The 25,201-nt window shown below is 50.1% G+C and overlaps 2 protein-coding genes across 10 annotated transcripts in view; one reads left to right on the top strand and one right to left on the bottom strand.

Annotated features, from left to right (window-relative positions):
- The window catches only part of LRRC8A (leucine rich repeat containing 8 VRAC subunit A), a 29,348-nt gene extending 27,551 nt beyond the window's left edge, over window positions 1-1,797 (bottom strand). For 2 of the 3 annotated variants that reach the window (XM_047768612.1, XM_047768610.1), the window contains exon 1: window positions 1,659-1,797. The gene's annotated coding sequence lies outside the window, so the exon portion shown is untranslated. Of the gene's footprint in view, window positions 1-945; window positions 1,204-1,658 lie in introns of those variants that run through there. The other variant, XM_047768611.1, reaches the window with a different exon arrangement.
- KYAT1 (kynurenine aminotransferase 1) overlaps window positions 1,693-25,201 on the top strand; it is a 37,390-nt gene continuing 13,881 nt past the window's right edge. Inside the window, exon 1 of one of the 7 annotated variants that reach the window (XM_047768614.1) lies at window positions 1,693-2,010. Coding sequence is in view for 2 of the 7 variants with exons in the window: in XM_047768613.1 (XP_047624569.1) it covers window positions 7,009-7,107 (99 nt within the window). In the remaining 5 variants the exon portion in view is untranslated. Of the gene's footprint in view, window positions 2,692-6,294; window positions 7,108-20,793; window positions 20,917-25,201 lie in introns of those variants that run through there. The other 6 variants (XM_047768615.1, XM_047768617.1, XM_047768616.1 and 3 more) reach the window with 6 other exon arrangements.

Here is a 25,201-nt window from a genome sequence, read left to right as displayed (position 1 = left end):
TCCTCCACCTCCTAGAGGCGAGGTCCAGACCAAGCCAGGCAGCAACCCAAGGTCTAGCCTGAGTTCTGACCTGAGTCCTGACCTACTGGGGCAGTCCACCCCACGCCCCACCCCAGTCCAGAAAGGCCACTGAAAGTGTACAGAGGAAACGGCTTCCTAGTAGGTGTGTCCCGGGGATGGAGCATCTGGGGAAAGTCATGAACATTTCTCGGGCCCTTGCTCTGTGGCCCACAGCCCCTGGAAGGCGAGGGGCATTCAAGCTAACCCCAAAGAATGGCTAAAACTGGGAGACAGGGAGGCAGCGGCCAGGATTCCTACCCCAGCACCTCTCCAAAAGCCAGTCCTCTGGCACCAGTCAGCTGTCCTTCCCTCCCCTTGTGAGCCAGAAGAAAACGTGACCTTCATGGAGGCAATGCCAGTGTGACTGGGCCACAGGCACTGCCCAGTTCCTCTGAACAAACTCCCACCGCCCCGTCCCTCCACAGGAAGGATCACCAGCATCGGACCTCCTCCTCCTGCCTCCAGTCTGTCTGTCTGCCAGACGGTCTGCTCACAGGGCAGGACACAGTTTGGCAGGGGTAAAAAGCACTGGTAATGGAAAAGGTGGGAGAGGCCTTTGGGAGCTTTTCAGCTGTCCCAGCCTTCCTCTGTAGTTTAGATCCAAATTCCCCTTCCCTCATCAAGCTCTCTCCCTCTTCATCCTCAAAAGGTTCCTGGGGGATAGGGAAGCCTCCATCAGGGAGAAGTGTGGTCACCAAGGGCTGGCCCCCCCGCTTCCAGCCAAATCTCCAGCAGGAGGAGGTTGCCAGACACCCCCCAACCACCGCTCCTTCTTCCCAAAAAAGGCAGCAGTTGCATCAGCTAAGAACCAGCTCAATCTTGGTTCACTCCAGTCCAGACCAGGGGAAAGAAGAAGTCTACAAAAGGAGCAGAATCATCATGAACCTCAAATGCCGGCAGCTCAGCTCCTTCACCTTGGGAGCCAACTCTGCTGGACCTCCAGCCTGGACCTCATCAGACCTGGCTCTCCTGCCCATCTGGATGCACAGGACATCTGCAGGGTCCAGAGCCTCGGACCCTGGACCAGGTTTCCCAGGAATCTCAGTCCAGAGAGCCCCCAAGAACCTAGCCAGGGATCTGCCCCCAGATCAGGGCACAGTTCCCGCCGGATCAAGGAGAGGGAGGGGTCCAAGGAAAGAGAGGGGTGTCAGAAGCCCAGGAGAAGGGGCTTTTTTGAAAACGGAAAAAAAAAAAAATAAACTACCAAGGAGAGATCCCAGAGGTGGAACCTCTAGGAAGGGGGGAATGTGTGTGTGGAGGGGTGAGGATCTGGGGGAACCCAGGGGATGACAAGGGGACCTGGGGGAGCCGAGGCGGAAACTCCCGGTATGTAGAGCGCAAGGAGGCACTGGGGTGCCTGGGAGGGGGCTCGCGCGCCGCGGCACCGCGGAGAGGGTGGGGGCCCCAGCGACCCCGGGGATGGGGAACCCGGAGGAAGGCCGAACTGAGCTGCGGCGGGAGGCCTCCAGGGAGCCGGCCCCGGCGGGCAGAACCCGACCTGTCCAGGGCGCCCGGGGCCGGACAGCTGGCCGGGGACGTATAGGAGTGGATTTCGAGAGGTGACAGCTCGTGCCCCCTTCCCCTCCCCACTCTCTCACCTGAGCCCGCCGCGCCCGGCCGCCCAGCCGGCAGCTCTGAGCCCCCGCCTCGCCGTCCCGCCGCCGGCTGCTGCGCCCCTCCGGCGCCTCCTTTTGTTTGTCCCTCACTGCACCACTCAGCCTCCTCCGCCCCGGAAGTGACGTCACCGTCGGGCGCGAACGCGGCGGCCAGGGTGTTGCCATCTTTTTGAGGGGCGCAGTCTCCACGCCTTCACCTCCTCCTCCTCTCCCTGCTGGCGCCATGTTGCTTTGGGGCGGAAGTAGCGGAGCCGGGGTTCGGCCCCCTTAAAGGGACAGGGACTGCTGTAACCTTGCCGGCTTGGGGACGAAGGGTGAAGCGGCCGAGGCGGGGGTGAGTAGCTGCTGCCTGAGCGTTGCTGCCCCGAAGTCAGGTGGCGTGGCGGGAGGGCCTGATAACTGGTTCCGAGCTCGATTGTGCCAGACCCCTCGCTTCGTTTGCGCTGAAAGGTTGACCCAGCCGGGAGCCGTTGCGCGCGCTTCTCGCTGACCCGCACTCGGACACAGGGACCTTCCGGCCTGATCCTCTCTGCACCCCCATCCCCCACTCCCCCACCCCCAGCAGTCGGTGGGGAAGAGGGAACCCAATGCAACTGGACGAAATCTGAGCAGAGCCGGGTCTGGAACGGGGTGCCGGACTCCAGCTCTATGGATCCCGAGCCCTCGGAGTATCCAGATTGATAACAGTAACGGCAACCACGTTAAGACAGAATCCGTACATTGAAAGACAGTGCCTCCACTAAAAAGAAAAATGTTCAATACGCACTAATATGGGACGACTTCCAAGATAACTTAGATGGAAAAAGGAAGGAGCGAAAATAACAGCGTTAATCAATGCTACCGATTGTTTTGAAAGAACGTGTTGTGGCGAGGGGTACGGGTGTCTGCGGGTGTGTGAACCAGCCGCTTTGTCAAATAAATGCGAGAGAAGTTGTTAACTGGGGTGGCCTCGAACAGGAGAACGGGAATCCTGGGGATCTGGACATGGGGGAAGAATTTACTACCGAGTGCACAGGTTGGTTAAAAATAAAGTGGGAAGATGAGGATAATGACCGGTTCTGGTTTATCTAGGGCTGACAGGTGCGTCCTTTCAGCTCTCCTGCTGGAAGGTCTTGTATTTCCCCATTACGGGAGGAACCAAGCTGAGAAATTAGGGACCTTAGTAATGTTGCATAGCCAGGAAATGAAAAAGCTGGAATTTGAGCCCTGGAGGAGTTTACACTAATGCCCATCATTCTTGCTTATCCCTCTCTTGAGAAGCCTTTTTTTGTTTGTTTGTTTTGTTTTGTTATCAACCACACAATTCACTTGGGACCTGACACACAGCAGAATCCAGTAACTGTTTATTGGCTGGAATGGTCAGGAGACAACCATAGTGTAGAATGAAGAGAAGCACGCTTTGGAGCCCAGAACCCAGTCTGGAGCCCAAGACTTGCTTCTTCCAGCCTTGAGACTCTGGACCAGGCACATACCTCCCAGAGCCTCCATGTCCCCTCCTATAGAACTAACTACAATGACCGACGCTGAGTGCTCCCACCTGGCCTGCTTTACATGCCAATTAGCCCCATTTTACAGATCAGTAAGTGCAGAGAAGTGAAGAAAGTTGCCCACCACGACATTGTAAATCAACTATACTTCAATTATTTTAAAAGTTGCCCAGGAGCTCTCTGGTGACACAGCAGGTTAAGGATCTGGTGTTATCATTCCTGTGGCTCTGGTTACTGCTGTGGCTTGGGTTTGATCCCTGGCCTGGGAACTTCTTTTTTTGCCGGGGGGGGGCACTCTTGCAGCATATGGAGGTTCCCAGGCTAGGGGTTGAATAACAGCTGCAGCTGCCAGCCTGCACCACAGCCACAGCCACGCCAGATCCCAGCCACCTCTGCAACCTATACCACAACTCAAGGCCACGCCGGATCCTTAACCGACGGAGAGAGGCCAGGGATGGAACTCACCTCCTCATGGATACTAGTCACATTTTAACCCCCTGAGCCACAGCAGGAACTCCCTGGCCTGGGTACTTCTGCATGCTGTGGGTGAGACCAAAAAAAATAATAATAATAACAGGAGAGTTAGCAATGAGGAAATCTTTTCCTCTGATGTCCCCCTCCCATTCCTTTGGCCCCTAGAGTGGCATCCAGCTTGCTGACGCAGACACTCTGTCCGTGGAGCAAAGGTGTCAATATGGCAAACTCCCAGGGTTATCAGATTGCCTGTGTGCTGGGACATCTAGCTGAGTGTGATCCCCCCACTTCTGTAGCCAGGAGGCCAAAATCACTCCTGACCTAACAGACGTGGGGCCACATCCCACTCCCAGATGGCACTGCCAGCTTCCTGAAATATTTCCCAAACGCTCATCTCACTCCCTCATTCTTGTACCAGAGAGTGGTACAAGCTTTGGCTTCACAGCTGGGGGCCCTTCTCCGCTTTCCTAGGCCTTGGATTTTTGGGTAAGTCATTTCCCCATCTGAGACTCAGTTCCTCCATCTGTAAAACTGACAGGACTCTCTCTCATCCTGGCATGAAACCTAGATGCATTCATTACTTTTTTCTGCCATGTGTAAAACTGCCCTACAGAGTGAGATTTTGATTTTGGAGCTTGATCCCATGCCATTTGAGATCCCTACCCACCAAACCTGTGCTCTGGGCTCCAGAAGCCATTTCTCCTTTGCCAGTTTGAAAGCCAAGAGGAACTATGTAAGTCAGTGAACTTGTTATAGCTCCTCAGACAGGCTGTCACCTCCCTTAGGGGAGAACCATTGACTGGACAAGTGTTGGGGCTTTTTGCCCAAGCTCTCAGCATGTGAAAGCTCCTGGTCCAGGGATCGAACCCATGCCACAGCAGTAACCCAAGCCACTGCAGTGACAACACCAGATCCTTAACCCTCTGAGCCACAAGAGAACTCCCAGATTTGACAAGTTTTCACCAGACACTTGTCCTACAGGGAGTCTGTGTTTTTAGATCCCAAAGAAACAGACGAAAAAATTAGGATTCATTATCTGCGAGAGATTTTTTTTTTGTTCTGTTGGGTTAACTGATTTTTATGGAAAGCTTTAGAGGTTTAAATGTTAATAGCTTATTGTCACTGAAAGATTAAGTGGGCCAGGATCTGTGCTAAATGCTTTTGGGGGGGTGATTGCATTTTTTTTTTGTCTTTTTGCCATTTCTAGGGCTGCTCCTGCGGCATATGGAGGTTCCCAGGCTAGGGGTCCAATCGGAGCTGTAGCCACCGGCCTACGCCAGAGCCACAGCAACACCGGATCTGAGCCGTGTCTGCAACTTACACCACAGCTCACGGCAACGCCAGATCGTCAACCCACTGTGCAAGGGTAGAGACCGAACCCGCAACCTCATGGTTCCTAGTCGGATTCGTTAACCACTGCGCCATGACGGGAACTCCCCTGATTGCATTATTATTGTCCCCATTGTACAGATGAGAAAGCTGAGCCTGGTATGACACAACCAAGGTCCTGTCGCTAGTTCAGAGTGGAGCTGGGACCATTTTATCTAAGTTATAAATCCAGGCTTTCATCATCTGTGGCTGCTGGTGTAACAGACTGGTCTTGCCTGGTCCGCCCTCCCTAGGCTCCTATTCTAAAAGTGCCATGGATTGTGTTTTCTCAGTAAGTGGGGGGGGGGGGGCACCTACAGCATCTTTCCAGCACCATATAGACCTGCCCAGTAAAGAACTGACTCAGGAGAGTTCCCTGGTGGCTCAGCGGGTTAAGCATCTGTGGAGCAAGTTTGAACCTTGGCCCTGAACTTCTGAGTACTGCAGGCACAGCCAGAAAAGAAAGAAAAACTGACTCGAGCCAAATACCAAGTGTGCCTCTATTTTTTTTTGTCTTTTGTCTTTTGTCTTTTTGTTGTTATTGTTGTTGCTATTTCTTGGGCCGCTCCCGCGGCATATGGAGGTTCCCAGGCTAGGGGGTCCAATCGGAGCTGTGGCCGCCAGCCTAGGCCAGAGCCACAGCAACGCGGGATCCGAGCCGCGTCTGCAACTTACACCACAGCTCACGGCAACGCCGGATCGTCAACCCACTGAGCAAGGGCAGGGACCGAACCCGAAACCTCATGGTTCCTAGTCGGATTCGTTAACCACTGCGCCACGACGGGAACTCCTATTTTTTTTTTTTTTAATTCTTTTTGCCTGCACCCACAGCATGTGGAAGTTCTTGGGCCAGGGATCGAACCTGTGCCACAGCAGCGACTGGAGCCACAGCAGTGACAATGCTGGATCCTTAGCTGGCTATGCCACCAGGAAACTCCAAATGCGCCTAGTAACACCTAGTATCCTTACTACACAGAACTGGCTGAGGTGATGGGGGGCCAGGCTGCAGAGCCAAAATCCTCTTGCTTGTCCTTGCAAGCCACCAGGCAGGGTGGCAGCTGGATAAGGTGTGGCTCCTGTCGGAAAAGGCTGATGGTCTCCTGCAGGCAGGGGAGCTGATAGAGGCAGCAGCACCCACCTCCTGAAAGAAGGATTTCGAGAGGAAGGGTTTGGACTCTGGAAACAGGCAAACCAGGATTTGAATCCCAGCTCTCAGCTGAGTGAGCTTTATTCATTCTCCTCTGGAGCAAAATAGGGACGGTGACACCTTCCTGGAGGCTTCCCGTGAAGATGAAAGGTTCTGCGCAGAGACCAGGCGCATCGTAGGTGCTCTGAGGGTAGACAAGGGTACAGGCCAAACACAGAAGGCTTCAGAGAAGAGGCCAAGCCGGGGCTCAGCCCTGCCGGGGGATGGGATTGGAGGGCACTGCCAGGCAGAGCACAGCCTGAGCAGAGATGGACAACGTCTAGTCAAAAGCAAAGGATTGGAGTTCCTGTTGTGGCGCAGCGGAAACGAATCTGACTAGGAACCGTGAGGTTGCAGGTTTGATCCCTGGCCCCGCTCAGTGGCTTAAGGATCCGGCGTTGCCACAAGCCACAGTGTAGGTCACAGACACAGCTCAGATCTGGGGTTGCAGTGGCAGCAGTGGAGGCCAGTGGCTGCAGCTCCGATTCGACCCCTAGCTTGGGAACCTCCATATGCCGTGGGTGCAGCCCTAAAAAGCCAAAAATAAAAAAAGACGAAAAACCCCCTCCAAGGGATGGGTGTGTTTGGAAGAGGAGGGAACACGGCAGCCACAGGGCGTGGATTCAGGCCAGCTCCAAAGGCCAAGCCAAGGAGCCTTTGGACTTTACTCAACGCAGGTTGTATCCAGCGGGAGGTACAGCTGACATCAGCTGCCAGAGTACTGGTCACTGAGACGTGTCCCTAGGGGTCAGCCACCTGCTGTTGACTAGTCACGGTGCCTTCTGGCCAAGAAGGTGGCCAATAGCTGCCCGGACGGATGGAGGCATGTGGGGGGGAGGGTACTGACCCCAGGGCACCAGCAGCAGGGAACCCCGAGATCCTGGTTGCCTGCGAGGCTGCTCCAGAATGTCTCCTGGTGAGTTTCTGTTCCCCTCTCCAGGTGGGGTGGCTTCCCCAGAGCTGCCTGCCTCACCCACTTTTTCTCAGACTAAATTTCAGTAAATAACAGCAACATGGTGATGATGGTGGAACGGGGCCTCCTTGCCCGGCCCCACGCTAAGCGGTTTTCACGTGTTATCTCACTTACGTCTTATAACAGCCCGTGAGGCAGGAACCCTCATTAGTCTCCTTTCAGAAAGGATTCTCTGGGAGTTCCCGTCGTGGCTCAGTGGTTAACCCTGAACCCAACTAGGAACCATGAGGTTGCGGGTTCGATCCCTAGCCTTGCTCAGTGGGTTGAGGATCCAGCGTTGCCGTGAGCTGTGGTGTAGGTTGTAGTCGCGGCTCGGATCTGGCGTGGCTGTGGCTGTGGCCAGCAACCATAGGTCCGATTGGACCCCTAGCCTGGGACCCTCCTATGCCGCGGGTAGGGTCCTAAAAAAAAGACCAAAGAGAAGAAATGATTCTCTGAAAGATTTAGTAATTTGCCAGAAGTCACACAATAGTAAATGGCTTCAGTCCTAGGTCTGATTTCAGAACTTTATAGCCTCATTAAAATAAAAAATTTTAAAAATCAGGAGTTTCCGTCGTGGCTCAGTGGTTAACGAATCCGACTAGGAACCATGAGGTTTCAGGTTCGATCCCTGGCCTTGCTCAGTGAGGATCCAGCGTTGCTGTGAGCTGTGGTGTAGGTCGTAGATACGGCTGGATCCCATGTTGCTGTGGCTCTGGCGTAGGCCAGTCCCCACGGCTCCGATTAGACCCCTAGCCTGGGAATCTCCATATCCCGCGGGAGCGGCCCTAAAAAAGGCAAAAAGACAAAAAAAAAATCAGACTGAGAGTTCCCACTGTGGTGTGCTGGGTTAAGGGTCCTGCATTGCCGCTACTGTGGCATAGGCTGCAGCTGTGGCTCAGATTCAGTCTGGCCTGGGAACTTCCATATGCCATGGGTGCAGCCAAAAAATAATACTAAAAATAAATAAAATAAAAATTAAAAATCAGACTATGTAGAAATTTCTAAGACCCCCCCAATCCAATCCAAGGGAGTGCCACTGTTAATAATTCATGCATAAACGTACATAATACATAATCAAGCTGTCCTTGCTCTGAACGAGTTTCAGATAGCATGGTTTAGTTAAATAACACCAGATCCCCAATAATGTGGGTCACATTTCAGTTGCCATGGTAACTGCGAGTAACGGCATAAAGTATGGGCTTTACTGCTAGCTCTTCCATCCACAAATCGCTATGGAAATGACAAGTGCAAATGGTCAAGGACCAATGACATTGCTTCTGTCAAATCCTCTCATTGCTTGGTCACCACACAGGTTACTCCCCAGACAGCAAAGCATGTAGTTGTGTTGCCTCTCATCATCTTCCACTGATAAACCCATGGGACACTGTACAGAAACATATGAGCAAAAGCCATTTCATGTGGCCAACACACGTGAAAGTGCAGCACAGAAATGCAGAGTGATAACACTGAAAGTGCAACTTGAACAGAACATAAATGGAGGAATTAAAAAAAAAAAAAACAGGAGTTCCCGTCGTGGCGCAGTGGTTAACGAATCCGACTAGGAACCATGAGGTTGAGGGTTCGATCCCTGCCCTTGCTCAGTGGGTTAACGATCGGCATTGCCGTGAGCTGTGGTGTAGATTGCAGACTCGGCTCGGATCCTGCGTTGCTGTGGCTCTGGTGTAGGCTGGCAGCTACAGCTCCAATTAGATCCCTAATCCCGCTTCTTGGGAAGCGGCCCAAGAAATGGCAAAAAAAAAAAAAAAAACAGCTGAAGTTCCCATCGTGGCTCAGTGGTTAATGAATCCAACTAGGAACCATGAGGTCGTGGGTTCGATCCCTGGCCTTGCTCAGTGGGTTAAGGATCCGGTGTTGCTGTGAGCTGTGGTGTAGGTCACGGATGTGGCTTGGATCTGGCGTTGCTGTGGCTGTGGCTGTGGCCAGCAGCTGTAGCTCTGATTAGATCCCTAGCCTGGGAACCTCCATATGCCGTGGGTGCAGCCCTAAAAAAAGGGCAAAAAAAAAAAAAACCCAACAAAATACAGCTGGCCGAGGGAATGTTGACACCACAGCTATTCACTGTTACAGAAATTCCAGGTATGCAGCCAGGGAAACTTAGTAAAGGCACATGTATTCACAGATTAATGACAGAAGTGGTTCCCATGAAAAGAATGAAGATGACTAGAGGAAGTGATGCAAGAAAAAACATCACATCAAAGGAACTCTCCCAAATTTAGATATCTTGCTTTGTACACTATAAGGATTCAATCTTTTTTTTTTTTTTGGCTGCAACAGTGGCATGTGGAAGTTCCCAGGCCAGGGATGGAAACTGTGCCACAGCAGCAACCCAAACCACAGCAGTGACAACACAGGTCCTTAACCTACTCAGCCACCAGGGAACTCCCTGTTGTTCTTTTTATGGTTAAATAATATTCCATTGTATGAATATGGCACAATTTGCCGATTCATCTGTTGAAGGACATTTGGGTGGTTTCCACCTTTGGAATCTTATGAATAATGCTGCTCTTAACATTCACGTACAAGTTTCTGTGTGGACATAAGTTTTTATTTCTTTCTGGTATATACCTAGGAGTGGAATTGATGAGACAGAAGGTAATTCCACGTTTGGACTTCAAAAAAATTTTAAACTCATGGGAGTTCCCGTCATGGTACAGTAGAACCAAATCCAACTAGGATCCATGAAGATGCAGGTTTGACCCCTGGCCTCGCTCAGGGGATTAAGGATCTGGCATTGCCATAAGCTTGGTATAGGCTGCAGACGCATCTTGGATCTTGCCTTGCTGTGGCTGTGGTGTAGGCTGGCAGCTGCAGCTCTGATTGGACCCCTAGCCTGGGAACTTCCATATGCTGCTGGTGCAGCCCTAAAAAGCACACACCAAAAAAATTTAAACCCATTCCATCAAAAGATATTATCAAGAATGTGATCAAGGCCATTGATTCATTTTGAGTTAATTTTTGTAGATGAGCGAGGTAGAGGTCCAACTTTTTTTTTTATCTTTTTAGTACTGCACCCATGGCACATGGAGGTTCCCAGGCTAGGGGTCTAATTGGAGCTGTAGCCACCAGCCTACACCACAGCCACAGCAACACCAGATCTGAGCCTCATCTGCAACCTACACACCATAGCTCACAGCAACGCTGGATCCTTAACTCACTGAGTGAGGCCAGGGATCAAACCTGCATCCTCATGGATGCTAGTCACATTCGTTTTCCACTGAGACACAGCAGGAGCTCCAGGTCCAACTTTTGCACAGGGCTGTCCAGTTGCCCTAGTACTGTTTATGGGAGAGATTTTTTTTCTTTCTTGGCACCCTTGTCAAAAATCATTTGGCCACTGGATTTCCCATCGTGGCTCAGTGGTTAACAAATCCGACTAGGAACCACAGGAGCAGCTCTAGAAATGGCAAAAAGACAAAAAAAAAAAATCAGTTGGCCATAGATAAACCCAAAAATTTACTTTTGGGTTCTCAATTCTGTTCCATCGGCTATATGTGTTGCTTTATGCCAATGCCACACTGTTTTGATTACTGTAGTTTTGTAGTAAATTTGGAAATCATCATTTTATGTAACCTGAATATCTTCTCATGTCAGAATTCTAGGGGTGGAGTTACCATCATGGCTCAGTGGAAATAAATCTGATTAGCATCCATGGGGACACAGGTTCGACCCCTCCCTTGCTCAGTGGGTTAAGGATCTGGCACTGCCGTGACTTGTGGTATAGGTCGAAGATGTAGCTTGGATCCCGTGCTGCTATGGCAGCTACAGCTCCAATTCGACCCCTAGCCTGGGAACCTCCATATGCCACAGGTGCAGCCCTAAAAGGCCAAAAAAAAAAAAAAAAAAAAGAGAATGCTGGGGGGGCGATCACATTACTTTTAGTGTCTGTACAAGAGTCCATCCTATGGATCAATCAGAACAAATTGATGTAGCCTCCAGGTGAAGGCCATCAAACTGTCTCTAGTTTTTTCTCTCTCACGTACAGTGTTGCATTAACTAATCATCCAGGTGTGTAACTCTTTGTGTATTTGTATGAATATCCCTGTGAGATATATTTCTAAGAGATGAAGTGTTAAGTCAAAGAGCAATGCAAGTCATTATCACTATATTCCCCTCCAAAAGTTATACCAGTGACCTTAAGAGCATCGTAGTATTGATTTGGTGGATCTCAATCTTCTTCTTCTCCACCTAGGAGGCAGAAAATAGTGTTTCATTCTAGCTTGCATTTTGTTCATTATAAAAGGGTTTAGCATCTTTTCAAGTTTATTGGCTCTTTTCTTCTTTGCATGAATGTATATCTTTTGCCCACTTTTTTCCCCCCTGTTGAGATGTTGGGCTTTTGTTATTGATTTATTAAAAACCTTTGCATATGAAGGCTCACCCTATTTGAATGACCTGGTTACTGGTTTGTCTCCTTCGTTAGATGTACACACCTTAAAGGAAAGGAAGGTATCCTATTTGCCCTTGTGTGCCTTAGCAACTAGCCAAGGGCAGAACACATAATGGACGTTCAATAAATATTTGCCAAAGCAATGAAAAGGTACGCACCTAAATCTCTGTGCCAGACATCGACAGTAAAAAAGGTGAGCAGAGGAGTGTCCTTGTTCTAATGGAGCTCACGGTCTGGTTGGAGAGATAAACATTCATTCTCTGATCCAACAAAAGTTTATTGCACAGTTTCCTCTGTGCCAAGTGCGTAGTGTCCAGGCAGCCTGGTAAGGGTGAGAAAAATGCCAGGATCATGACTCAGGGAACCTGGTCCTACTGGAATCTGCATGGTCAATTCACCTCCTTTGGTCTTCAGTATCGCCATCCATAAAATGTGAGTGATTGGACCAAATTTTCTCATTTCCCCTTGAGTTGGTGCTTCTTTGGTTCCTTCTGGAAGTGGGAGTCTATAGTCCAAGGGCTATGTTGTCACTGCTTAGAGCCTCTCCTTGTCCCACAGTGAGAGTGAGTACCGGCTTTGAAGTCAGAGCCCTGAGTTCAAGTTCTGGATCTGCTACATGCTCATTGTGGCCTTGGGCATGTGACTTCGCCTCCAGATGGAACCTTTCTCGTGGGATTAAAAATAAGGTGCTCGGCAGGCAGCCTGGCACAAAGTGTGCAGTAAATAAAAGGCCAGTGCCAGGGAGTTCCCTCATGGCTCAGCAGGTTAAGGGTCTGGTGGTGTCACTGCTGTGGCTCTGGTTATAGCTCTAGCACAGGTTTGATCCCTGGCCCCCAAATTTTTGCATGCCATGGGTATGGCCAAAAATAAAAGAAAGTAAAAATTTTTAAAAGGCCATGGTTGGAGTTCCTGTTGTGGCTCAGTGGAAACAAATCTGACTAGCATCCATGAGGATGCAGGTTTGATCCCTGGCCTCATTCCGTGGGTTGAGGATCTGGCGTTGCTGTGGCTGTGGTATAGACCAGCAGCTACAGCTCAGATTTAAGTCCTAGCCTGGGAACCTTCCATTTGCTGCCAGTGCAGCCCTTAAAAAAAAAAAAAAAAGCCATTGTCATTACCCTTAGGACAGACTTCAGGGCTACAGAGGAGTTGGCCAGGGAAGACTTGCTTCCTGGAGGAAGAGAGTCAGGTGCACAGGGAGTTGGAGGTGGGTATGGCCTGGGAAAGGCTGCCCCAGAGGCTGCTGGGTGCCTCTGAGTGAGTTGAAAGAGTCCCCTGGTGGGAATTCCTGTCATGATTCAGTGGTTACAAACCCACCTAGTGGAGTTCCCATCGTGGCGGCGCAGTGGTTAACGAATCCAACTAGGAACCATGAGGTTGGGGGTTTGGTCCCTGCCCTTGCTCAGTGGGTTAAGGATCTGGCGTTGCCGTGAGCTGTGGTGTAGGTTGCAGGTGCGGCTCAGATCCCACGTTGCTGTGGCTGTGGCATAGGCCGGCGGCTGCAGCTCCAATTAGACCCCTAGCCTGGGAACCTCCATATGCTGCGGGAGCGGCCCTAGAAAAGGCAAAAAGACAAAAACAAAAAACAAAAAACAAAAAGAAACCCCAACTAGTGTCCATGAGGACACAGGTTCAACCCCTGGCCTCTCTCAATGGGTTAAGGATCCAGCATTGCTGTGAGCTATGATGAAATTAATAGATGTGGCTCACATCCCACATTGCTGTGGCTGTGGTGTAGGCTGGCAGCTGCAGCTCCAATTTGACGCCTAGCCTAGGAACCTCCATATGCTGTGGGTGGGGCTCTAAAAAAAAAAAAAGGAAAGAAAAGAAAGCGCCTCCGGTGAAAGCTCCCAGCTGCTTATGAATGAGGTCCCTGTGGGGGTCCCCAGGTCAGCCCAAGTCTGTGGGAGAGCTCTGGACTGGGAGGCCAACAGTCCTGCCTCCACGTGGGCCTGGACCAGCACACTCCCCACTAGACCTCTCTGATGTGGGACCACAGTCTCCTAGGGAAGCACCAGAGTTGTCCTGTGTCCCCAGAGCCTCAGGGCCAGCCAGCTGCAAGTCTAGCCAGGGCTGACTCTGTGTGCCCCCTGCTGGTGACTTTGGGAACAACAACCACCCACATTCCCCCAGGGCAGCGCCTTGACTCCTGGCAGTATGCAGGGCTGAGACAGCACGTGCGGCCACCCATGCCCTTCCTGACCTTGGCTGAGACCCCCAGTGACATCCCCCTCTCCTGCAAGTTCCTGGAAACTGCTCCCACGACACTCACCTGCTCACAAACACAGAGACGTGTGCAAGTGCTCAAGAGTAAACGCTCTTATTTGCACACGAAGTCACAACCACACACAGATTTGCCCCCGTGTTCAAAGTCACATTGTGACTTTGAGGGGTCCTATTCATTTTTATTTCATGGGCCCCTTTCTCCCTTAAAAAATAATTATTGTTGGGAGTTCCCTATGTGGCTCTGTGGTAATGAACCTGACTAGTATCTATGAGGATGCAGGTTCAATCCCTGGCCTCGCTCAGTGGTTTAAGGATCCCGTGTTGCTGTGAGCTGCAGCATAGGTTGCAGACATGGCTCAGACCTGATGTGGCAGTGGCTGTGGCGTAGGCTGACTGCTGCAACTCCAATTTGACCCCTAGCCTGGGAACATCTGTATGCCGCAGGTATGGCCCTGAAAAAATTATTATTATATTTTACAGCTGTATTGGTATAAAGAACAAATATCACCCAGGCTGAATTCATTATTACATATTCACTGTTATTATCTTCTCTTTGTCTTATTTGACTTTATTTTATTTTATTTTTTGGCCTCATTCCCGGCCTGCGGAAGTTCCCAGGCCAGGGATCAAACCCATCAGCAGACCTGAGCCACAGCAGTGACAGCACCAAAGCCTTAACCCGCTGAGCCACACGGGAACTCCTCTTATTTAAAAACAAGTTAGAGTCAAAAAGTTCCCTGGTGGCCCAGCAGGTTAAGGATTCCGTGTTGTCACTGTTGTGGCTCTGGCTACAGCTGTGCACAGGTTCAGTCCCTGAGCCCAGAAACGTCTACATGGCCATGGGTGTGGCCAAAAAAAGTTAGGACATTTTCATAGGCTCCTCAGACTATCTTGTCCCTTAGCACCAAGCCTCCCGAGGAGATCTGATGGCCAGGTCAACCCTGCCAGCGAGCATGTGTGATGCACACACATCCAGCCCAGTATGTTGCAGTATGGTAACTCCATGAGTGTTCATAAAGTGCCCACGCTAGTATTCACAGCTGTCATTTACAGTCTTTTTTTTTTTCCTTTGTCTTTTTCAGGCCACACCCGCAGCATATGAAAGTTCCCAGGCTAGGGGTTGAATCAGAGCTCCAGCTGCCAGCCCATGCCACAGCCACGGAAATGCCAGATCTGAGCCGCGTCTGCAACCTATGCCACAGCTCGTGGCGACACCGGATCCTTAACCCACTAAGGGAGGCCAGAGACGGACCCCGTGCCCCCATGTATACCAGTTGGGTTCGTTACCGCTGAACCATAACGGGAACTTCTTACATCACCTTTCTTTTCTCTTTTTTCTTTTTCTTTGGTCTTTTTGCCTTTTCTAGGGCCGCTCCCACAGCATATGGAGGTTCCCAGGCGAGGGGTCGAATTGGAGCTGTAGCTGGTAAGCCTATGCCAGAGCCACAGCAACGTGGGATCCGAGCCGCGTCTGCAACCTACACCACAGCTCACGGCAACGCCGGATCCTTAACCCACTGAGCAAGGGCAGGGACCGAACCAGCAACCTCATTGTTCCTAGTCAGATTCATTAACCACTGCGCCACGACAGGAACTCCCTTACCTCACCTTTCATGTGACTAAGTGAAGCGCTTTCCATGAATTGTCTTATTTATTTGTTTATTTATTTTGGTCTTTTTAGGGCCACTCCTGCGGCATGTGCAGGTTCCCAGGCTAGGGGTCGAATTGGAGCTGTAGCCGCCAGCCTACACCACAGCCACAGCAATGCCAGATCCAAGCCTTGTCTGTGACCTACACCACAGCTCATGGCAACGCCGGATTCTTAGCCCACTGAGTGAGGCCAGGGATCAAAGTCACAGCTCATGGTTCCTAGTTGGATTTGTTAACCACTGAGCCACAATGGGAACCCCTTACGGTCACCTTTTATGTGACTACGTGAACCGCTTTCCATAAATTGTCGTATTTTTATTTACTTTATAGATGGGGAAACTGACTTTCAGAGAGGTGAAGTGACTTGCCCCAGGTCACACAGCCAAGGTCTCCATGACCCCAAAGCCTGTGTTCTAATCCTTTCCCCACAGGTCTGCTTGGCCCCTGATCCCGGGTGGGCACCAAAGGTTTGGCAGGACAGACCTGCCCCGCAGAGGGCACAGGGCAGTGCTCACTCCTGTGCCCACAGACTCGCCTGCAGTGAAAGCCGATCCTGGTTCCAGCTCCAGCCCCAGGCAGCGAGAGCCGAGAAGCACATCCTCAACCTGCACAGGCTCTCCTCGCCCTCCATGGAGCCAGGCGGCCTGGCCACCTCCAGCCCCAAGGCAGCGTCTTTCCCAGGAGCTGGCAGTGAGGGTGAAGGGCTGAGTCTGTGGCAGAGGAGAGGACCCTTTCCACAAGCTGGGGTCTCTTCCCGTGTGAGTTTCTACCTTGTGCCAGGCAGTGGGTGATGCAGACCCTCCCTGGACCCGAGGGATTTCCATTTGATTGTTAGTTGTTCTTTTATCGAATTCCTTGCCTATTGACGCGGGAGAGGATAGCACCTGCTTTCTAGGGCTGTTGAAAGGCTCCGAAGATATGTATATAGTCCTGGAGTTCCCTGGTGGCTCAGCCAGTATTGTCCCTGCTGTGGTGCAGGTTCAGTCCCTGGCCCGGGAACTTCCACATGCCAAGGATGAGACCAAAAAGAAAACAAGCAAACAAACAAAAAGACACACATAGGAGTTCCCGTCGTGGCACAGTGGTTAACGAATCCGACTAGGAACCATGAGGTTGCGGGTTCGGTCCCTGCCCTTGCTCAGCGGGTTAAGGATCCGGCGTTGCCGTGAGCTGTGGTGTAGGTTGTAGACGCGGCTCGGATCCCGCGTTGCTGTGGCTCTGGCGTAGGCCAGTGGCTACAGCTCCGATTGGACCCCTAGCCTGGGAACCTCCATATGCCGCGGGAACGGCCCAAAGAAATAGCAAAAAGACAAAAAAAAAAAAAAAGACACACGTATAGTTCTTATCACCGTGCCTGGTGCAGGGTGAGCAAATGAGTGCTGATTGTATTAACGTTATTGCTACCACTGTAATCCAGTGAGTTGATAAAGGCCTGACTTGGGGCAGAGGAGGTGTGGACACCTTATAGGAGAACTGATAGACATGGGGTGGCATGGGCGACCGTGTCAGAGAGAGGATCTGTCTACCAGGCCCCGGCAGATTTCAAACCAAGCGGTCAGGAGGTGGTCGAGGGGGGTTCCTGTGGGATTCAATCCATCTGGAGGAGTCAGCAAGACATCGGGGGCTGTGCACCTCGCGTCCTCTGGCTGGGTGGAGCTGAAGGGCGCCGACGCCCTCCCCCCACGTGACAGGTCCCTCCTCCCCTGCTGTCATCCCCACCCTGGCCTTCGTTGCCCCAAGCTCTGGTTCTTAGCCACGGGGATCAGGGAGTACTTCCGGTTTCCAGGGCGTTCTCTCAATTCTGAGAAATAGAGGATGAGCTCTGGCCAGACTGACTTCTCAGTTTCTGGAATCTTTCAGCTCTCTTCCCCTCCCCGGCCTTTTCCCTCCCGGCACCCTGTCCCCTCCTTTGGGACTCAGTGGCAGGCCACATCCTCAAGGAGCCCTCCTTACCTCCCCAGAGCCCTCTATTGGCTAACTAAAGAGTTAGCTCCTGGGCGTTGTAACAAAGTACCACAAACTGGGTGGTTTTAAAGAAGTTTCTTCTCTCACTGTTCTAGAGGCGTGGGATCCGACATCAAGGTGTCTTTGGGGCCGTGCTTTCTCTGAAGGTTCTCAAGGAGAGTGGGGCCCGCGCCTTTGCCTTCGCTTCGGTGCTGCCAGCCATGCCTGGCTTCTTGGGCTTGCAAACACATCACTGATCTCTGCTTGCATCACACAGCCTTCTCCCTTTGTGGCTGTGCCTCTCCCCTTCTTATAAGGACACAGGGCACATGGGATGAAGGTCCACTCTCGTCCAGTAGGACCTCATCTTAAAGCGATTACATTTTCATAGATCCGGTTTCCAAAAAAGGCCACATGCACAGGTACCGGAGGTTTGGACAGATCCTTTTGGAGGACACGGTTCCAGCCATAGCACACATCTTTGCACTTGTCACAAAACACTTGCTGGACAATTGAAGGAGACGCAGTGTTTGTGGGCCTCTCTCGCTGGGCCTGGTCTGCACTGTGGTCTTGGCGCCATGCCAGGGCCTGGCCAGAGAATAGGCACAGAAGAGCTGACGATTGAGGAACAGAAGAGGAAGGGCCCCACCTTCGGACAGATCGCTAGCTTTCAGGGCCCTGCGATTCTTTGAAAGACTTTGGAAGAAGAGGCTAGGTTGGGAGGGGGGTTAGAAGGGACAGGGCTAGGGAGTGGCCCAGTTCAGACCAGCCTTGTTTCTTATTAGCAAGTACCAACAGCCATGAGCTGTTACGAATATGAATAGAATATTCCTAGTGTGAGCAAGCCTGAACATGTATCTACTAAAATATCCATTATCAGGTTATAAATTACTTTCCTTTTATTCCCACCCCCCTTTATTTTTTTGTTGGCTGCACCCATGACATGAAAACTTCCAGGCCAGGGATTGAACCTGAGCCACAGCAGGGACAGTGCTGGATCCTTAACCGCTAGGCCACCAGGGAACTCCTTGTTTCTCCTGGATAATAAGGGCATTTTACTGATAGTTATGAGATAATGTGAACAGATACGTTATGTCGAACTTCAGGTTTCCAGTCCTATATGTAAGGAGCTGAAAGGTTGCTACTCTGTCCTTACAAGTAAAAAGCTGAGCAAAGTGAAAATCAGGACCTTGGGAGTTCCCCTTGTGGCATCGTCAAAATGAATCTGACTGGGAACCATGAGGTTGCAGGTTCAATCCCTGGCCTCAATCAATGGGCTAAGGATCTGCCGTTGCTGTGAGCTGTGGTGTAGGTTGCAGACGTGGCTCAGATCCTGCATTGCTGAGTCTGTGGTGTAGGCCGGCAGCTGGAGCTCTGATTTGACTCTTAGCCTTGGGAACCTCCATATGGCGCAGGTGCGGCCCTAAAAAGACCAAAAAACCCTCCAAACTCCATGGTCCAAATCTGTTGCGCTGCCAGCGTGTGTGTGCACAGTGTTACTGCAATACAGTCACATTGTTTGTCCAAGGCTGCCTTCCCACTAGGACAGCAGATCTGAGAAGCTGCGACAAAGACTGTCCTGCCAAGCCTGATCTATTTGCTCTGGCCCAAGGTTTGCTGGTACTGCTATAGAGTAAGGAGAGTGAATACATGGGAACAACTAACAGACAGGAATGGTGAGTGTGGTGGAGGGTGGGGCGGGGGGTGCCGCAGGCAAAAGGGACAGTGGCAAGAAATGAGCCGGGACAGAAGGCCTTCGTGTCTGACCTCATATGGCCTTTATAGTATATGGTAAAAATTGGGGGTTTGGAGTTCCCACTGTGGCACAGTGGGTTAAGGATCAGGGGTTGTGATGGTGCGGGTTTGATCCCTGGCCTCGTGCAGTGGGTGAAGGATGTGGCATTCCCACAGCTGCTGTGTCAATCACACCTGTGACTCAGATTCAGTCCCTGGTCCAGGAATTTCCATATGCCATGGCTGTGGCCAAAAAGACAACAAAAAAAAGATTTGGGGTTTTATTTTTAGTGGGAGAATTTAGAAAAAGCAAAGCTGCATCTGGAATCCAGGCGCTGTCTGGTACCCAGATCAGATTTGGTCTTTTGTTGAACCAGAGCAGTTTCACAGAACAGCAACATCAGACAAAGCCACTCTGTAATCTTGATGAAACAAGACAAAAACAAGACTCCTCCCGAGAGTTCCCTGCATGGCTCAGCGATTAATGCACCCGACTAGGACCCATGAAGATGCCGGTTTGATCCTTGGCCTCGCTCAGTGAGTTAAGGATCCCGCGTTGCCATGAGTTGAGGTGTAGGTTGCAGATGTGGCTGGGATCCCGCATTGCTGTGACTGTGGCGTAGGTCGGCAGCTGTAGCTCTGATTCAGCTCCTAGCCTGGGAACCTCTGGATGCTGCAGGTGCACCCCTAGAATAGCAAAAAAAAAAAAAAAAAAAAAAAAAAAGGAAGAAAGAAAGAAAGAAAGAAAGAAAGAACCCAAAAAAACAAAAAAACGACTCCTCCCTTCCTCATCAGGTCTGAACACAAACATGAACCTTGTCGAGCGCGCATAACTTCAGGCTAAAATGAGGGACTGCTTCTTCTTCTTTCTTTTTTTTTTTTTTTTTTGGCTTTTTAGGGCCGCATCCACGGCAGTTGATGGAAGTTCCCAGGCTAGGGGTTGAATCAGAGCTGCAGCTGCCAACCTACACCACAGCTCACGACAACGCCAGATCCTTAACCCACTGAGCGAGACTAGGGATCAAACCTGCATCCTCATGGATACTAGTTGGGTTCATTACCACTGAGCCAGGACAGGAACTCCTAGGGACGGCTGCTTCTTTACCCATAATCATTAGCCCCTCTCTAGCCTGCCCTCCCTGTAAGTAAAATTATTACCATCTCCGACCATAAAATTATCCCTGCTTCTGAAAGCACCGTTCCACTTCCTTGGAGCCTCACAGCAGTCACCCCACCAGAGTCTGAGTCCTAGAATAAGTTCTCGGATCCTCCCACTGAGACACCCCACGGGTCCCTGGCATGCCTTTTCCTTCACTGCGGCTTATTTCGTCACAGCTGTGCTCCTCGTGGTTTTGAGCTCAGAGTTTATGACTCAGGCCTGATTTGCTATGAATGGGAGAGAAACCAAAGTAATAGTAGTTTATTTATTTTTTGCTTTTTAGGGCCACACCAAGGGCATATGGAGGTTCCCAGGCTAGTGGGCCAATTGGAGCTGTGGCTGCTGGCCTACACCACAGCCACAGCAATGCCAGATCCGAGCCACATCTGTGACCTACACCACAGCTCACGGCCACAATGGATCCTTAACCCATAGAGCGAGGCCAGGGATTGAACCCATGTCCTCATGTATCCTAGTCAGATTCATTTCCGCTGCGCCATGATGGGAACGCCTATAATAGTAGTTTAAATAAGATCTAACTTTCCTTCTCTCTCTCTCATCAACTAAGTCCAGAGCTAAGTGATGGCTCTCCTGGAACATCGGAGGCCCAGACTCCTTTCATGCTGTGGCTCCGACTCGCACCTCATGGGTATGGACCATTTCACGTGATTTTTCTTGTTTTTTGGCCACACCTGAGACAAGCAGAAATTCCTGGGCCAGGGATCAAACCTTCGCCTCAGCAGTGACAATGCCTGATCCTTAACCTGCCGAGCCACACGGGAACTCCCACCTCTCAGCTTTTTCTGTTGAAAAAGTTGGACACACGGAAAAGGTGAAGGAATTGTTCACCTGCCCACCACCCAGATTCAACACGAGCTAACATTGGGCTGTATTTGCTAATGTCCTTCTTGTCCCCGCCTGCCTTTATATACGAATGTCTTCTTTGCCAAATCTTTTGAAAGCAAGGTGCAGACACCCCACGCCTTCACCCTTAAATACTTCAGCATGTGCCTCCTAAGAATGCCATCCCCTGTGTCAGCACCCACATTGTCACACCAAAGATCCTGACCTCCATTTAGTCGTGTCCTCCGATGTTCAGACTGTATTCAGTTTTCTCTGATTATCTCACAGGCACCTTAGGTGAACTTTTTTTTCAATGTCTGTACCTTTTTTTTTTTTTTAATTTTTGTCTTTTCTAGGGCCGCACCCACGACACATGGAGGTTCCCAGGCTAGGGGGTCTAATCAGAGCTGTAGCCGCCAGCCTACGCCAGAGCCACATCAACACGGGATCCGAGCCACATCTGCAACCTACACCACAGCTCACGGCAACGCCGGATCCTTAACCCACTGAGCAAGGGCAGGGATCATACCTGCATCCTCATCAGTACTAGTCGGGTTCATTAACCACTAAGCTACAATGGGAATTCCTATTTTTTATTATTTTAAAGACTGTTTTATTATAGTTGATTTACAGTGTTCTGTCCATTTCTGCTGTACAGCAAGTGACCCAGTTATGCATATATATACATTCTTTTTCTCACATTATCCTCCATCATATTCCATCACCTTTGGTGAGCTTTCATGGTTCTACTATCATCACCAATCCAGGATCCAGTGAAAGGTGACAGATTGTATTTGCTTATTGTTATCTCTTAAGCCTTTTCATATAGAACAGCCCCCACACTCCCTAGATACCCACTTATTTTTCAGGGCTGTGTTCTGACCTCCTCGGAGGAGTGGGGGAAGGAAGGAAGGAAGGCAAGCTAAAAGAAGTCTCAGATGCAACGCAGTTCCCAGAAAGTTCCAGCAGGAGTTCATTCCCTTGTCTTTGTTTCCTTAATCTGCACAGCAGATAAAGGATCTGGCGTCATCATTGCAGCAGCTGTGGTCACAGCTGTAATGTGGCCAAAAAAAGCCAAAACCAAAAACAAAACTAAACAGGAGTTCCTGTCATGGCCCAGCAGGTTAGGAACCCGACTAGTATCTATGAGGATGTGGGTTCCATCCCTGGCCTCGCTCAGTGGGTTAAGGATCTGGCATCACCGTGAGCTGTGGTGTAGGTCACAGACATGGCTAGGATCCTGCACTGCTGTGGCTGTGGCGTAGGCCAGCAGCTGCAACTCTGATTTGGCCCCTAGCCTGGGAACCTCCATGTGCTGCAGGTGCAGCCCTAAAAAGGAAAGAAAAAAAAAAGTTGAAAAAATAAAACTAAACAAAAAACCCCTAAAAGACACTGGTATGTATCTATTAGCAGTCACCCCCTACCCCTAGGCCCCCACCCCACTCCCAGCCCAAAGCAATCGCTAATCTACTCTCTGTCTCTATAGATGTGCCTGTTTCTTAGCAATGGAATCATACAGTTTGTGGGCTCTTGTGACTGGCTCCTTTTAGTCAGCATAGTGTTTCAAAGCTCATCCATATTGTATGGTGTCCGTGCTTCATTCTTTCTTATTGTCAAATGATACTGTTGAATCATGGATGTACCACATTTGGTTCATCGATTGACACTTAGATTGTTTCCCTTTTTTTGACTATCAGGAATAATGCTGCTGATGAATATTCATGTACACTTTTTGTGGGGACGTATTTATTTTCATTTCTCTTAAGTCTATACCTAGGAGCGGAATTGCTGGGTCATATGGAAACTCCATGTATAACATTTGAAGGAACTTCTAGACGGTTTTCTGCAGCAGCTGCACCATTTTACATGCCCAGAAACCATGTTCGAGGGTTCCAGTTTTTCCCCATCCTCAAAACACTTGAAATTATCCATCTTCCTTGTAATTGCCATCCTAGTGGGTATCTTCATGTGGCATTTCCATAGTGACTACCTATGTTAAGCATCTTTTTGTGGGCTTACTGGCTATTTGTATCTCTATGGAGACATTCAGATTTATGATTTGCAAGTATTTCCTCCCATACTGTGGGTTTTTGTTAAAAGTTTTTAGGAGTTCTCTTGTGGCATAGTTGGTTAAGGATCCAGCACTGTCACTGCTGGGGCTCCTGTTGCTGCTATGGTGAGGGTTCTGGCCTGGGAGCTTTCGAATGCCATGGGCACAGCCAAAAAAAAAAAAGGAAAAAAATGTTCTTAATTTTGATGAAGTCCAATTTATCTGATTTTTTTTTTTCTTTTGTTGCTTGTGCTTTGGTGTTGTATATTAGGAAACATCTTCTGGCGTCCCCGTCGTGGTGCAGTGGTTAACGAATCCGACCAGGAACCATGAGGTTGTGGGTTCGGTCCCTGGCCTCGCTCAGTGGGTTAAGGATCCAGCGTTGCCGTGAGCTGTGGTGTAGGTCGCAGACGCCGCTCGGATCCCAAGTTGCTGTGGCTCTGGCGTAGGCTGGAGGCTACAGCTCCGATTGAACCCCTAGCCTGGGAACCTCCATATGCCGCGGGAGTGGCCCTAGAAAAGGCAAAAAGACAAAAAAAAAAGGAAGAAAGAAAACATCTTCTAACTCAAAGTCACAAAGATTTACTCCTGTTTTCTTCTAGGATTTTTATGGTTTAGCTCTTATATTTAGGTCTATGATCCACTTTGAGTTACTTTTGTGTATGGTGTGAAGTAGCAGTCCAAATTTATTCCTTTTTTTTTTTTTCTTTTTAGGGCCACCCCTGGGGCATATGGAAGTTCCCAGGCTAGGGGTCAAATTGGAGCCGCAGCCACCCGCCTACTGCACAGCTGCAGCAACTCGGGATCCAAGCCGCATCTCTGACCTACACCGCATTTTGCATCAACACTGGATCCTTAACCTACTGGGAGAGGCTAGGGACGAACCTGCATCCTTGTGAATACTAGTCGGGTTCTTAACCCGCCGAGCCACAACAGTAAGTCCCCAAATTTATTCTATTACATGTGGCTATCCACGTAGCTCAGCACCATTTGTTAAAAAGTCCATTCTTTCTTCATTGAATTTTCTTGGCACACTTGTCAAATAGCAATTGTTCATGAATGTGAGAATTGATTTCTGGATTCTCAATTCTATTCCATTGACTTATATGTCTATCCTTATGGCAGTACCACACTTTCTTGATTCCCTTAGCTTTTTTTTTTGTTGTCATTGTCTTTTTGTTGTTGTTGTTGTTGTTAGGGCTGCACTTCCAGCATATGGAGGTTCCCAGGCTAGGGTTCCAATCAGAGCTGTAGCCACTGGCCTACACCACAGCCACAGCAACGCAGGATCCCAGCCACATCTGCAACCTACACCACAGCTCATGGCAATGCCAGATCCTTAACCCACTGAGCGAGGCCAAGGATTGAACCTGAGTCCTCATGGATACCAGTCAGCTTTGTTTCCTCTGAGCCACAATGGGAACTCCTCCTTTAGCTTTTTAGTAAGCTTGGAAATAGTGCAGTGTGTCTTTCAACATTTTTCTTCTTTCTCAAGAAATTCGCTCTTTTACTTATATCTGTTAAGTCTCTCTCTCTCTCTCTCTTTTTTTTTTGGCTTTTTTTTTTTGCTTTTTCTAGGGCCGCCCCTGAGGCATATGGAGGTTCCCAGGCTAGGGGTCGAATGGGAGCTGTAGACACAGGCCTATGCCACAGCCACAGCAAGGCGGGATCCGAGCCGTGTCTGTAACCTACACCACAGCTCATGGCAATGCCGGATCCTTAACCCACTGAGCAAGGCCAGGGATCGAACCCGCAACCTCATGGTTCCTAGTTGGATTCGTTAACCACTGAGCCATGATGGGAACTCCAAGTTTCTTTTAATCTATAAAGCTCCAGGCTTGTTCTCCCCCTCATACTGTATTTGTTGAAGGAGCAGGGTCATTTGTTCTGCAGAGTTTCCATAAGTCTGAATTTGTTGATTGCATCTCCGTGGGGTCGTTTAACGCGGTGTCCCTTGTATTGTAATCCAGAGGCATGGTCTGATGTATTTATTAATTAATAATATTTATTTTTCATGCTTATGTGTATTTCTGTTGTGCTT

The sequence above is a fragment of the Phacochoerus africanus genome, chromosome 2 (assembly GCF_016906955.1).
Source record: "Phacochoerus africanus isolate WHEZ1 chromosome 2, ROS_Pafr_v1, whole genome shotgun sequence".
NCBI lineage: Eukaryota > Metazoa > Chordata > Mammalia > Artiodactyla > Suidae > Phacochoerus > Phacochoerus africanus.
The sequence above is the reverse complement of the archived record's forward strand: the minus strand, read 5'-3'. Positions and strand labels throughout refer to the sequence as shown.